The sequence below is a fragment of the Genypterus blacodes genome, unplaced genomic scaffold (assembly GCF_046128005.1).
Source record: "Genypterus blacodes isolate CSIRO-AG114 ecotype Tasmania unplaced genomic scaffold, CSIRO-AGI_Gbla_v1 ptg000119l_1, whole genome shotgun sequence".
NCBI lineage: Eukaryota > Metazoa > Chordata > Actinopteri > Ophidiiformes > Ophidiidae > Genypterus > Genypterus blacodes.
The window spans coordinates 404,426-420,370 of NW_027466922.1; the positions used below are offsets into that span (position 1 = coordinate 404,426).

General features: G+C 46.3%; 2 protein-coding genes across 2 annotated transcripts in view; both read right to left on the bottom strand.

Moving 5' to 3' along the window:
• Positions 1-15,945, bottom strand: part of LOC143009957 (phospholipase A2-like) — a 124,681-nt gene that overhangs the window by 8,095 nt on the left and 100,641 nt on the right. The gene's annotated exons all lie outside the window — the stretch shown is intronic.
• phf24 (PHD finger protein 24) lies at positions 1,966-14,598 on the bottom strand. Its single transcript, XM_076162068.1, has 7 exons — positions 14,206-14,598; positions 12,414-12,599; positions 8,171-8,249; positions 7,166-7,368; positions 6,702-6,862; positions 3,937-4,014; positions 1,966-3,377 (listed from the first exon to the last, which is right to left on the bottom strand). The coding sequence occupies exons 1-7, from the start codon at positions 14,596-14,598 to the stop codon at positions 3,281-3,283; spliced, it is 1,197 nt and encodes a 398-aa protein (XP_076018183.1). The 3' UTR covers positions 1,966-3,280.

Sequence of the window (15,945 nt, forward strand, 5' to 3'; positions counted from 1 at the left end):
TCTGTCAACCCAGACAGACTGGCAACCTGTGCAGACTGCAGTTTGCCTCTCTCCTCTCGCCCCGGGCAAACGGATCTATTATCACTGTCATTGTAAAATAGATTGTTTCGGCCTCATTTATTGCTGTTAAAGAGCCTGTAAAGTGTCTGCGTTCTTCACGACATGGAGCTGTGATCAAAGTGCACAGCCTTTCCTTCTGCACATAAAGTGAATGGCCCAAAACAAAGTGAGGTCCTCCAACGTTCTCTCTCTCATTAAGCGAGTGTTTGGGCAGATAGCATGAGTGGGATAACCTGGCCTCAAGACTCACATTTGACTCAGGATTTAATTTGCCAATTAGCCAAGTCAAGAATGCTGTCACTGATGCTGTTATGAAACACTTATGTAACATCATCAAAAAGATTCTGCCTCCCACACACACACACACACACACACACACACACACGCACACGCTCTCCCCCACTCTGTGTGACACATTATCTTCCCGCTCCTCCTCCTCCTCCTGAGCATGCGCCCGGCTCTGTGGGTCTCATCACGCCGTCCACCTTTCTTCCTCCGTCTCTTTATCTGCCGTATATTTCATTCTTAACCTTTACTTTGACATTTTGTGGCAACGCTACTCCCGGATTCTCCTTTTAACCGCTAGAGGAACGGGAACAAAAGCCTCAGGGCGCCGTGGGATTTACACACACACACACACAGATGTTTTCAGATGTTTTCCTTCTCTATTCAAGCGAGTGTTGCTTTTGAAACCCTGATTACCTTTGGAGGAAAGTCTGCTGGGATAAAAGCTGCAGTCGCTCCCGCCTCAGCTCTTTGTTCAGAAACTCAATCTTTTGAATCAGCGGTGTGCTTGGTAGTGTGACTGATGTAGATTTGGTGGAGTTTGTGATGGAGGCACCTACACTTACATCTTCAATCTGTGTTTTTATGATACTGCCACGTTTATGGTGGATGCCCAGCCGGCTCAGAGGAACACAACGGAGATAAATCTCTCTATTTTTATAAGGTAGTACTGCTTATGTGCATCTTCATCATAAAGGATCAGATACGGCACATCAGATCTGGTCTCATTGAAGGTCTCTGTAGGGCCCCCTTGGGAGGAAGGTGACCCTTTATTTGCCTGAGACTGTTTTGATTCTAAATAGGGGTTAGTGTAGCCTTGATACTCAAAGAGCCTCAGGTTCTATATGCTTGAGCAAGGCAATCATCTCTGAGACATACAGGGAGTCGTCCCTCTTGACATTCACTCTGTATGCATCTCCTTCAGTCGATACACCTCCATAATAACCAAACAATACCTCCTCAAGGTGGCCGTGGGTGTAGATTGATTTCTTTTAGTTTTTATTCTACACTATTTATCTTCATGGCCAAACAAAGTCTTTAGGAACACTGTGTTGTTACTTAAACCCTAACCGTCTTCTTATATTGAATAGATTTCTGTATAAAACCTTGAACAACAACAAAATCAATGGAGGCTCACAGTGTTTGTTTGCAAGGAACTCTGAGTTGGGAGAATTTTTTAGAAAATATCACAACTCACAACTTTTTTTGTCTCCCAGGGAAAGAAAATGCACCAAGCAGCATGAGACCGGCTTGTTCTTCATCTCCAGCCCTGGAGGTCAATGACCAGCAGCCCCACCAGCCTCAGCCTCAGCCTCAGCCTCAGCCTCAGCCTCAGCCTCAGTCTCAGCCTCAGCCTCAGCCTCAGCCTCTGCCTCAGTCTCAGCCTGCAGCCTGAGAGCCAAACTGCAGGCAGCACATCTACTGAAAACCAAAATGTGGGCAAGGAATTACTTCTTGTTTTGCTGTTTTCTTGATTTCCCATATTGGTGATCTATGATGTCATTGCAAACATGTAAAGACATACACACACATGCACACACACGCACACACACACACACACAGTATTCAAAAGCAGAGTAAATGCCATGCATTTATTTCAGCACTGTCACATCCCTCTGACTGAACCTTAAACACTAAGCGGGCCTTGACTTAAACCTTCATTTACACATCATCATATCATGAACACTACATGGAAGTTCTACCTGTTGCAGTATGTTGCTAGTAAAGTTAAAGGGGCAATTTCGTGTGCATTCATTCGTTGTACAACCTACAACATTTTACAACCGCCAATCATGTTTCCATCACAATTTCAAACAGGGACAAATCTCTCATTTTACAGCGATTTACATCCAGCTACATCTCATTCCCACTGAGCAGAAGCGGCTCAGATGTTTCCACCTCGTCAAAGTGCAGTTCAGAGAGCACGACGGGAACAAAACCTACGACATGGCAAGTATGTACAAGTCACTTACAGGGTTAGCTTGCTTTCGTTAACATTCACAATAAGAACACAGCTGCTGGGATGAGAATGGAGGGGGGGAAACAGAGGATACATCAGAGGATACAGGAATAAATACAGCTTGGTAATGCATAATAATCCACTTCATTTATACTGGCATGTGTAGCAGTGCTCATATAGTATTATGTATGCAGATAGCTTTCATTCCTGTTTGGTATATGTTCTAATAATGGCAGTCGCTGCAGCTGTAAATCTCTCCGCTCGTCACACAGAAACACAGAAATGAATTTACGTGTCGCCTCTGTGTCGTATGATTAATTAATCGTAATGGCAAATAACACAACCTCATAACAGGAGCGTGGCTGTGCGGTGAGGATGTGATGAGGCTCAAACTAATGAAGAACAGAGGAGCAGCCAGTCACACTAATGTACCCGCAAGACTGCATCGTGAATGGAGAGGTGTGTGTGTGTGTGTGTGTGTGTGTGTGTGTGTGCGTGCGTGTGTGTGGAGGAACACTGAGGTGAATACGTGTCATTAAACCGAGAGCGTGAGCATCCCAGGATCACTTACTGACTTCTGACTGCCTCCGTACGAGCTTCTTGTTTTTCCTCCTCTCACATTTGCCGCAAACCATCAGGTTTCTATGTTGGGACCTGGTGCAGCTGTCACGTTGCTTTGCCGGTGTGTGTTGTCAGTGTGTGTGGTGTTGAGGTGACCCAGAGGAGGAGGAGGAGGAGGAGAGATACTGTCGACAGCTTTGAACGGTTGTCTCTCGGCGATTGACTTCATCCAGCTCGCTCTGTTCTTCTTCCTCGCAGTGTCGTGGGATCTACGGTCATCCTCCTCTCATCCACAGACAATAGAGGACACATACTCTCTCCCTCACTTTCTCTCTCTCTCTCTCTCTCTCTCTCTCTCTCTCTCTCTCTCTCTCTCTCTCTCTCTCTCTCTGCAGGACCGTGGAGGACACTGGACTATAGAGGCAGACGGATGTGCATGGCTGAACTATTGGGCCGGGCAGCCAGGACGTAGATGGCACTCTCCTTTAAAAAGTCGGCCCAGGTCACCGGCCTGTAGAACACAGAGAGAGAGAGGGACTCACTTTACACTTTGCAATACCACATGTTCAATCTCAAGCTTAATGAATTTCATGGTTGCGTAATATCTGAGTGTAGTTTTCTGTTTCTTCTTTGTCCTGAGCATTGTTGCAGAAAAAAAGGATGTATTGTATGCGATGCTGACAGCCTATATGATTGTGTAAAAGAAGTATACCTCCCTCAGGGCTTAAGTGAAGCCTAATGTGCCTGATTTGCATAGAACAATTTGTAACTGTGATTCACCGACACTGCTCCCTGAATTGCCAATGAATTGCAGAAAGTACAGGCGAGGAAGGAAGTCTTTAAATCTTGAAAGCGTATACGGCAAACTGGGAGGGAGATTGCCTCATTCTGTCTAGAGAGTAAGAGTTATGGCGAGACCCTGATGTGAGCAGGGTCACGGAGGCTTAATGGACTCATTCCTCTGGAACACGCTCGGCTGTTGGTACTTTGTTCTGCACTTTTACGTCCATAGAGAAAACATATAAAGCGCAGAAACGACGCATTTGGAATAATTCTGTACAAACACAAACCTGTTATCGTCCGTCTTGCTCCGCTCGCTGCCTGAGCTGGCCGGACTGCTCTCGCATATCGGGCCGACGTGGCTGATACTGCGGGAGACCACAGAAGAGAGAGAGACGCTTAGTGAATAGGACAAGGAAGGTCAAAACACTTCCCTTCACGTTCCCTGCCTCCAGAGACAAACTGCAGCCAAACAGAATTTGCATTTTTTCAGCAATGATTCAGCTTTATAACCTTAATGCCAGACAGACAGATCATATAGCAACGACAACTCTGGAGAGACACACATCCTGGATTGCTGCCCCTGGAACGCCATGACAACAACCAGGCGGGGGATTCTGGTTTGTAACTGCTTGGCTCTGAATCCTCTTCGAACTGATTTGAATGGAATATATGAGAGGAAATGCTCTAAACCCAGCAGCCAGTCAGCGTTCCAGTATGTGCTGACTCTATACGACACTTTCACTTCAGATCTCAGCACTTTGTTATCCAGCTGAGGGAGGGCTGTTATCTCTGTGTGCAGATAACCACTTCACTGTCAAACACCAGCGCGATGAGCACAATGTAAACGCAGCTTTGGGGCCAGATGTGCTTGTCAAGGCAAAGAGGCTTTACAGAAATATGGTGCAGGCAGTGTGAGTGGAAATGTGTGACATTTCAAAGTAAAAGTCTTTACTACAAATACTGTGATTAATGTCCTTTCCGATATTACAGTCTGGCTTTTGTTAAGTATCTGCTGACGAATGGGCTCAATAAGACAGCAGCAAGTGGAAGAATCATTGGATATTTGTTTATTTGGGCTTTGGAGAGCATGAATGAATGAGGATGCACGCCGTAGAGCTGTGTGTGTGTGTGCGTGCGTGTGTGTGGGCTGGAAATAAACACACCCAGGCTCTTTGTGTCCACAGTGTCGCCTTACACAGATACGTGATACTTTCACAATGAAGCAACCCCAAAGAAACAAGCAGCTTCTCTTTTGATCCCTATAATTAGAAGCTGTCTCCGGTCATATCAATACACCCCCGCCCCCTTTTACCGCAAAGGGTTAAATTACAAATGAAACATGAATCGAGGGGCCCCCCTGTCTGAGAATACTGGAGGATTGGAGGGTGGTGGAGTGAGGAGAGGGAGAAGGAGACGAGCCATGCAGCGCTGAGTCACACTCACCCACAATTCATAGGAGGGCAGAGTCCCATGAGTCTGTGGGGAATGCGGCACGTTGAACGGGACGGAGCGGGACGGAGCGATATGGAACAGGATGGGTGACAGCACAAGAGGTTACAAGCAGTAATGAGCACAGGCATGCACACAGTGAAGCACATGAACCACATTTAGAGCTTGTAACTCCTTCCATTATCACAATTCCCCGCTGAGGTCTCGGCAGGTGTAGAGCCGATAAAGGTCCTGTGATTTATCCCAAAATATCCCATTCCCCATGCAGGTGATGGTGGTGTAGTGGAGTTCATTTCCTCTCTCGCCTCTCACTCTCTGCTTCAACCAAATGAAGTGTGGAACCTTTTTAACGGGGAGCTCGAATCAAAGATGTGTTATTAATTGCAGGGAGCTCCAGATTCACACAGCAGCTAATTACACGGCAACCGTTTGAACCGGGAGCGCCGTGCAATCCTCTACTGCGCCGGTGTTTACATTCTCCTGTCAGCATGCCAATCACAAACCCAGCTCCCTCAGCTAACAGCTCTCCATACCTCCTCCACAGTGGTGCGGAGCGGCTGGTTACTGTCTGCGCCTGTCTGCTCGTCACATTATCGCCATGGACGCAGAGAGAAGTTAACCGGAAAAAAAGTGCCACTGGGCGCGGAGGTGGGAACACTGAGTTTTCTCCTGCGCTGAGCCAAAAGTGTGACAGAATGGAGCTAGGTGTGATAAACGGCGGGGATGCTGGCCGGCAGTAATTGGTGCAGCCGTTCATACGTGTTATTTTTACCTTTTCTCATTTACATACAATACGCAGATTGTGAAGACGCTTCTTCTTCATCACGCCAACTTCACAATCAGAGAATAGCGTGAAGCGTGAAGCACAGAGCAGGGATTCATTACCAGAGAATATGAGGCTATAAAGATAAGAAACTTTGGTTGAATGAACTTCTAAACTTGATTAAGTATGGAGGGAGTTGCTGGTGTGTTAAGGAATGTTGACCATGACACCAAAATGATCAATGTAAATCCTTTATCAGCACCAATTCGCCAATTTACGGACAGAAAGTGAGAGTTTGGACATCCGAGCAACTTACAGCATCTTAGTAATTAATTCAACTTTATACTATGTGAGGCTTCAGGCTGTATAGTGGGGAGACGCATTCAAATTAAAGACATAAATCGATGAAACTCTTAAAAGGATGATCAAAACAATATATATTATTGATTTTGTAATGATGATTATTGCTTTGCAGCGATAGCAGACAGATAAGAGGAGATGTTACTGTAAAAGTACAAATGCATCGTAGTTTGAAACTTTCCTAAAAGAACATTGAAACAAGCTTCTGTAACACTTTGATCCAGACAACACAGTGAAGAAGACGATGAACTGATTTAGGTTTTGTGTTCAGTAGCAAATGAAAGTGGACGTCGTTACTGTGGGACATGTCGGCGACAGGAAGCTCGTTATCTCACGTCCTGTCTTCTGTCTTGCTGTGTCAATTTATTTCCTCAGCCAGTCTGCAGCCCTTTGTCTCTTTTCCATTCCTACAGATATTCTCTCTACAAACACCTCATTTAACATCTGTCTCAGTTTGGTGTCAGCGTTTCCTTGTCTTACCTCACGTTGCAGGACTGTGAGTCTTTGCTGAGCTTGTGGAACCAGGAGGTCTGGGCCTGGCGGCATTCTGCCCTCGTGATCACGCCGTCTTTGTCCAGACCCAGGAACAGGGACCGCACCGTGTCCCTCTCCTTGGCGCTCAGCAGACGCACCAGCGAGTTCTACAGACGGGAATATAGAAACAAACATGGAGATCAGGAGTGATTGTAGGAGACTGGCAGAGGTATTTTTAGCTCCAGTTAGCGTCCCATCAACACAGTCTGACATTATCAGCCAGGAGTGTTTTACTTGTCTTACTCCCTATGGTGTTAAGAGCCTGTTTATCCCACAGTGTAAGCAGGCTAATGACGGCAGAGCCCATAAATGACAAATTCAACGAGAACGCTTGAAACTGCTTCTCCAGGAGATCCCTGCTATTCTTTTTTCCCCACAGTTGGATGCCCCGGTGCGTTCAGGTACCTTACCTCTGTGCGTAACTTCCTCAGCACAGTCAGAGACTCAAAGTAGAGGAAGTCGGACCACTCGATCTGGCCCTTCTTCTCCGGATCCATGGCTGCAAACTGAGCCAGCACCTCCTCCTCCTGCTCGTCAGTCAGGTCCTTATCAAACTGCTGCTTGGATACAAAGTGACGGTACTGCAGCAGCTCGTCTGACACCAGGCACGACTCTGCGGCGGAAAGGAACAATTCATCACGTCCCACCTAATTAGTCACACAGAGTTTTCCAGATATAATTCACTTATGGTGACTCAGTCTGTGCTGAGGTAAGACCACCGACCACTGACCCCCCGCCACAGTAACAAGGCCGATCACAGCTAATCAGCAGTATGACAGCCATCACACACACTCATTACCTCCAGAGTCAGTGTTTGTGTGTCCTCTCATATCCAAATGAGTTTGTTACCAAAATACAAAAATAGGCAAATATTAAGAATGCCTGTTGAAATAATTAGAGATGTAATCAATCACTATTTTAATAGTCAATCAATCACTTGTTCAGACAAAACAAACATTGTGATCTTTGAAGGGCATTTGCTGTTATTTTTCTGACATTTTAGACTCCAGGTGAGTAATTTATTCATCCATTCAGTGAATATTTGACAGATTAATCAATTATGAAAATGATCAGTGGCTGCAGCTCTAATGTGCAACTGAACGCAGGGCAGCAGGTTCATATGGAAGAAGAATGAAGTATTAGGCTCATGGAAACTGGTGATAATTCACACATGGACAATAATAATAATAATAATAATAATAATAATAATAAAAATAATAATAACAAAGAAATAAAATAATAACAAAGAAATAAAATAATAATACAATATAATAATATAATAATAATAATAATAATAATTTAAAAAAGAAATATAATAATACTAATAATAATAACAATAATAATAATAATAATAATAAAGTGGCAGCTCTTGTGTGGTGATCAGCTTTATTCATGATGTATCTGCAGTGGCTCACCTGGGATGATCTTGCACTGCTTGAAGGTCTCCACCAGGCTGTACATCTCCTCGTCTGTCAGGAGGAGGTTGAGATTATCCTGTGGAGGAGCAGAGCGCTACACTTAATAAGGACGGAGCTGAAGCGTTCAGGCGCTCTCCTCTATAGGTAAGCGGCGGGGCAAGAGGATAATAACACATTACTTGCTTTTGAATAAGTGAATGTGCTCTAATTATATGGAGTGAGTGTGCAATTAGCCAGGCGAGTGTGAAAGCGGACAAGCTGCTGCTCTACCTCACAATATTACAAAGTGGTTTCCAGCCTCCATATGTGACTCCAGGTGGATAATAGAGCGTTATGAGCTCAGACTGTGATAGACTCAGATAGAAATCTCTCTGCTGAGGTGTTTTCAGAACCTTTGTCTGTTTGCTGCGGAACTAAATTAGGAACTAAACTGTCACTATGTTACATGGAACAAAGGCAGATTTGTCCCCATTGTTGGTTTAGGACTAAGTGTGACACATGATCCAGGCTCCAGAGTCTATGAGGATCCAGTCTGAGACCACATCCTCAAACCGGTCTTGTGTTCAGTTCGTCTGTTCTAAGGGGGGAAATGAATCCTACAGTCAGATGTGAAAACGTCCTTAAATGCTCTCTGTTTGTGTTTCTCCTCTGAACCACCAGCTGACTGCAGATACACATCATCATCATCATCATCATCATCATCATCAGTCAACATTTAATTGGCAATAGAATTATTCATTGAAATAGTAGTGTATTGTTTGCAGCCTCAGTCCTGCTCTGCTGCTGTCAGGCAATGTGACATCGATGACATCATCTCCTTTGTTGTTTATGATACGTTCCTTTTTCATTCACTTTTTGTTTTTATGGTTTCAGCCTAATCCCCAAGTGGGCACACACACACACAAACACACACACACACACACACACACACACACACACTATTTGTATGAATGTGTAATGTGTGTGTGAAAATCTCTACAAATAGAAATAGAAAAGATGTGGTTGTTGTTGAGTTTGTGCTCTGAGCTCACACACACACACACACACACACACACACACACACACACACACACACACACACACACATATTCCCCCTCATTTGTGTGCTGTTGGTACTCCTGCTTGCTCACAATATGCAAATTAATGATCGTTGACAAAATGCTAACATCAACGATGATTCATGAGTGGAGATGTGCGATGGGAATAAAAAACGTAAAGTAATTCCGCGTCACTTTTCACCAGAGCTCTAACGACCGACTCAACCTCTCACCCAGCAGATAACGACTCGGGGTCCCATTCACAGTTTTAACGTCGGCCGCAGGTGTGCGGAGAATGCAGATTCATTATGGCGGCGATTACGGAACGAGCCGACGAGCAACAGAATGCAGGAGTGACACAACTGAGCTGATGAGGAGAGCGGAGTGATGATGAGGAGGTGCAGACTTGTTGCTACCTTCTGATATAAAGATGAATCTCCTCTCCGCCTGAGGAAGAGGAGTCACAGGGGACTCTGATTATTTCTATGTGTGTTTTTATTTGTAGATTATTGATATTATGAGTGGCAGAGTGAAATGTTAATGGTCCCTTTTGGATAATTAAGTCCAATCCGGTTTGCAGAGCTCATTCGCCGGCGTAATCTCTACGGGCTTCTCAGCAGCCACGTTATGAGAGCAGGATGAAAAGGATGATTAATGATCGACATAGATGAAAGCACCAGGAGCTGATGAAGAAAGTCCCCTGAGCTCCCCGGCACAACTCGCCCTCACCCGCACGCTGCCCCCACAGAACCCCCCCTCCCTCCCACACACACGCACACACACACACACACACCCTCTCTGCACAGAAGGAGGATGTAAAGACTCAACACAAACAAAGCCACATGGCCCAATCACTCCAGCCACAGGGAGTCAGAGATGAGCTCCAGACTGCTGCACCGCTTCCTCCCTCATTTCTTCAATCTGTCACCACGGCTGCACCAACCGCTTCCATACTTTGACTTTATTTATCATTTGAGCCAAGTATAGGAGAGTAGCAGTCCAACCGTCTTAATTCTGGGTTCGCACTTCACTTCACTCCAATTTGAGAATCCATTATTAAAAAGCTGTCCTGAATGAATTTGGGTTATAAATGAAACCTTGCAGAACTGTTTGGAAAGGAGAAATGAATCTGAGCTTTGAAGCAAAAATTTGAACCTAAACCAACACAGTTTTCCAATATTTGGACCATATTCAAGACGTTAGCTACAATAAATTAAAGCCGGAGCTATTTAAATAATGAATGCTGAGTAAACGTGGTTGCCAGCTGCTTTGCACAGATTCATTTGAATGGAAGTTGCCAGAATAAGAAGATAGTATTCATCCAGATGCTTCCTTGATGCACGGATCCTTTAGTCCCTGTAAAGGTCACTGGTTGAGATGTAAAGTTTGCCACAAAATTGAATCAGGCATTAGAAGTATAACGTCCCTAACAGACGGCCACTCCGTTAGTCTGCAGCCAGTTTGGCGTTATTAGAAGAAACATTTGGCAAAGCTGAAACGACAACACTGAAGATTACAGATTGAACATAAGCGCGTGGAGGGAGAAACAGTAAGGAGACGCGTTTCCAGACCAGCCAGGACAACGTGGGGCGACCTTTTGTTCTGGATGTGGGTTCACAGATAAACATTCTGTATCTGAGTAAGTAGATTCTCAGAGCGGAATATAAAAGTAATAAGTAAAAGGGCGTCGCTCAGATTGGAACATGCTTCAAAGTCATATTTTGGGAAATTGACATTTAGGCTGCAGAATGGCAAAAGAAAGGAGAGAGAGAAAGAGAGAGAGATGGGGGAGGGAGAGAGAGAGAGAGAGAGAGAGAGAGAGAGAGAGAGAGAGAGATGGATGGATGGATGGATGGCGCGAACCTCCTCTGTCAAGTCCCGCAGAGGATTTACAAGCACCCAGCGAGAGAGAGAGAGAGAGAGAGAGAGAGAGAGAGAGAGAGAGTACAGAATGATACAGCAGATTATAGTGACTATGACAGCATCAGTCTTCTCTCAGGGTAATGACGGCGTGATGGGAGAGAAGTTCATCAACGATTGCAAATCATCACTGGAGAAAACAGACAGAGAGACGGAGCTGCTGAAGGTGAATCTCTGTGTTTGACATCCAATATGAGTATGTAAACATTAGCAGAGGGAATAACACATCTCTCTAATGTCTCTATTTTGGAGATATTAAGACTTATTGCCCCTGATAAGGACAGTATTGTGATACAGGAAATGCTGAATGCTGATAACTTGAACTGATCTTCAAAGGGCACAACAGAAAACAACAACAAACATTTTCTAAAACCAGATTTTGTTTAGTATTTTGCATTCCAGGTTGAATCAGTCAGCCTTGCATTGCTCACACGAGTCTTACAGCTTTGGGCTCAGTCGTGAAGCTTTGACGGCCTCGCTCCGTCTGCTCGGCGGCCTCAGAGCCATAAATGAGGCCATTTGCTTTGAAGGCTGCCTGCAAATCTGATTTCAAGCAAAACTCGGTCCATCAGCCGGCGGCAGAGTGAAATGAAATGTCAGATATGACAGAAGGGGAGGTTTGTAGCAGGTGACTAGCACAACACTCAAAATAGCTCATTGCTTTAACTACCACAACTAGAATTTACTATTTACACCCTCCTCTCTTTCTCTCACTGATTGGTCTGATTCATCTCTCAGGCTGGAGGAAAACATTCATCTCCCGGCTCCAGTTTGGCAAATGATTTGGACTGGAAAGCCAGAGAAGGCCTCTCCTCTCTTCTCCTCTCCTCGGCAGTGAAGTGTTCTCCAGCAGAAGCCCTCTCCAGCTGTGCACGCTTGAATTCAAACACGCAGCTTCACACCTCTCCCCGGGCCGATAAGAGGCGTCTGACGCGGCACCGACCCGCGGTGCTGACGAGGACGTGGCATTTGTTTGATTGCTTTCAAAACACGGATGATTGGGCCAATTTGTTTCATAATGTTGCCTCACTTCAAATACTCTCTGTCGTCTTTACGTATTGTAGGAAACAAAGGCAACACAAGCAAGGCAACCGGCAATTCCTGGCAGATTAGAGTTGTGCAGACACAGACTGACGTAAGCGGCTGATTTACGTCACGTCGACCTTCACAGCTACGTGGACTCGCAGCTTACATCGGCCCTCTGTCCCCCCCGGGAACGCTGCTCGTGGAGAACATAAACGGCTTTCACACGTCGTCGTAGCGATCGAGCGGCGCGGACTTACGCAATAGTAGCAGCTCCAGCCGGTGACGGTGTGGGCCGTGTCCTTCATCTCCTGCAGGGCCTCGGCGCGCAGGTAGCCCAACCCCTGCAGGCAGCCGTCGTGGAAGACCCGTGTGCAGATCCTGCAGGGGTACAGGTCGTCGGCCGTCCACACCTCGCACACGTCACACATCTCGTCGCTGGGCGGCTGGGGAGAGAGAGGAGAGTGAGTCACTGACTGTGTAATGAGAGGAGACATGGAGACAGATGTGTGTGTGTGCGTGTGTCAGTGACTCTGTGCGTAACTTGTGTTTCTTCCTTCTAGACTCCACTTCCATCCTGGATGCACTCGGCTGTCAAGCCTGTGAAAACGCCCGCAGGATGCTTGACTGGTTAACCGCACAAAGACAGAGCCGCTGCTCGCTCTCCAATGTTTTCTATCTCTGTTTCAGAGCTGACGCAACATCACACACAGGCCTGTCAGGCGTCCTCAGTCACATCTTATCTCCTCACTGTAAATCCTGTTCCTAGCGCCCGGATAGCCCCGACAGGATTACAGCAAAATATACAGGCCGAGTCAGGGGGAGAGCAAGGAAAAGTGGAACGCCAAGAAACGAGAAACAGGAAGTGTGAGGTTTAGAATGCGGCCCTTGGTCGGTAGAGAAAGAAAGAAAGAAAGAATAGACTCCTGTATTGACACATTGACTTGTTATGGCTTGTTAATGTATTTGATCCTGCACCCGTAAATCCTCTCTGCCCATTAAAACCTCTTGATGAGTCTGAACTCAAGCCGACCTGCCAAACTGAACTTTAGAGCAGCACGACCACATTACATCACATCACATTGCACACTGAAGTGTAGAGTTACAGTGTAGCGATTTAACAACAAGCTATTTTGAAAGTGTACACACACAGGAAGCAGAGACGAGCAGCAGTGCAGTAATAATCCTCACAGCTGAGCCGACACATCGTGGTGCTTCACAACTCACACATCAACCATTAAAGTCATTTTATTTGCGAATGATTTTCCGCAATAACAGAATTCCCACAGATCCACAGTTGTTCTAATCGTCTGCAGAACGTTCCATCAAGGGCTAACACAGTTTGAGAACCGAAGCTACACAGTAAAAGTGATTCAGTCGTAGTTGAAATGCAGAAGAAGAACTTTCGGTGGCTCCAAAAACTTTATTTCTGGTTCACACCTGACTGAAGCTGTGTTATTACTGAAAGCAGACATTTGTTCCAATGCTGCCTGGACAGAGTAGAAGCATCAGAGTAAAAGCCTGATGGTGTGACCCTGCGTCCCCCCAGTTAGACGACCTAGAGAGGACCCAGCAGCTACAGTCCAGCGTGTGTGTACACAGTGTGTGTCCACTGTGGAGAGCCCCCACACTCTCACAAAGAGCGGGGGGGGGGGGGGGGGGGGGGCCAGGGGGGCGGAGGCTCAGGCAGAAAACTATCCCTAACTCTCTGTCACCTTCAGCAAGGGTGTTGAGATAACGGGAGAGAGTCCATTACGGCCCGGGCGAACAGCTGCATCACTGTGTCTAACTTCAGGGAGGAGAGAGATAATTCACTCCTGTTGCCATGGAGATTCTTTGGCATCTCGCAGGCATCGCATCCCGGGGATTTGCGGGGTTTATAGTCTGTGTGTGTGTGTGTGTGTGTGTTTTGTCTCAGTGTAAAAGTCTTTTTAATTCCATTCCCTATGCTTGTCACGTTCGTCTGTTTAAGGATTAAAAATAATGCAGCTAATTATCAAGCACTTGGTAATATTGTTGTTTATTGTGGCTGTTGTTGTTTTCTTCTCATACCTGCTCTTTCTTGTTGAGCTCCACCTCCACCGGCTGGTCGTCGTTGGCGTCCCTTTTGGGCCTCACGTAAGCCGGAGGAGTGAGCTGATGGCTTTTCTCCAGGTCCTCCGGCTCCACCCCTTTCCCGTCCCGTAGCCTGGACCACGACTCCTGGTTGACCTTACACTCGTCCCTGGCCGGCTGGGAGGTGGAGGCGCCGCCGTTGTTCTCGCCGTCCGCCTTATCCGCCTCCTCGCCGTCGGCTTTGGCGGGGTTCTCTCCCACTTCCGTCCCGCCTTCCGCCTGTTTGGCCGGGGCGGGTCGCTCCTTCAGGCCCTGCTGGAACGCCGAGACGACAGCGTTGCATTTCTGCACCTTCTCCACCTGCTGCTTCTTTGACATGAGCACACCCATGGCTGGAGAGAGAGCGAGACGGAGGCAACGACAAAAGAGAGAAAGGTTAAACACCAATCCTACTTAGACTTTCATCCTGACAGCAGAGACCAATTCAAAGCCTTAATTTGACTTTCTGAGGCTGCTGAGACTTCTCTGCTCACTGTGACTGAAAATGAGGTCGTAACCCATCACCCAAAACATTACTACAACGTTTCCTCTAATGACTTTCCATGCTTCTCCAGGAGGCAAAGCTCTTTAGTTGCTTCTAATTTTGGCTCCGTCTCTCACTGATGCAAATCACTGGAAATGGCTGTCGTTATCTTGGGCTCTAATGCTTCCATCCCTATTTGGTTCTTTTACAATAACTAATGCTTTCCAATGAGCGTTCACGGGATCTACGTCTTCCTCAACGTCTTCCTCTACGTCTTCCTCTCCCTTTCAGCCCTATTGTTGGGGCTGGTGAGTAGAACACCAAAGTCATCCTCAGATACCAAATCTCCCACTTGTCACAGCCCCAATGTTTGTCGTCATACAAAGTGCCAGTACTGGGTTTGGACCAATCAGAGACAAGAATACAGGCCTGCCCACGACAAAGTCTCATTAGAATTGGTTGATAGCTTCTTGGAGCGGCTCTGCAGACCAACAGGTGAGGAAGCTTCAGGCCTCGTCAGACATCATTATGCATGCTGGATCCAGTTTACATTCATCAGTGGCGTCTTGTCATTGCGTGTCTGCTGGACTTATTTTGCGTGACATAACAATAAAACTTTTGCTCAGCCATTACACGCCGGGACGGAAACAACAACAACAACAAGAACAGCGAGGCGTCTAGTGGAGCCGGCCAATGACAGCTGTGAGTGACGGAGAGCTGAGAAAGGAGGAGACGACAGAGGACATGTTTACTCCGTCTTTGATCATTTGATCTCCCGTTGATGCGTATCTTTCCTCCTTCTGCACTCGCGTCTCATTCCGTCTCACATCTCTTTCCTCCACTGACTCTCTCCCTCCAGCCTCCCGCCTGTAATAAACCAAACCCACCTGCTCCTCTCCCCACATTTGCGTGTCTCACTGCAGCGGCTCCATCTGTGTGTCTTCAACAATCATCACATTTTCATGACTTCGGTGTCTCTAACTCCCATCGGCTTATATAAGAGAGGATGATCCCCATAGAAAAGGAAGTGAGGGAAGGAGAAGTAGCAGTAGTGGAAAGGACACATGAATATGGAACAAGTCAGGCGTTTAAAGTGACATTTAAGTCAAACTTAATCAGGACCGCAAGCTTACACATTCTGACTGTTTGGAGATTTCTGAATGTTTTCTCTCTGTGCCTCAAACTCCACACTTGCTCAAGGGAACTTCCATTAA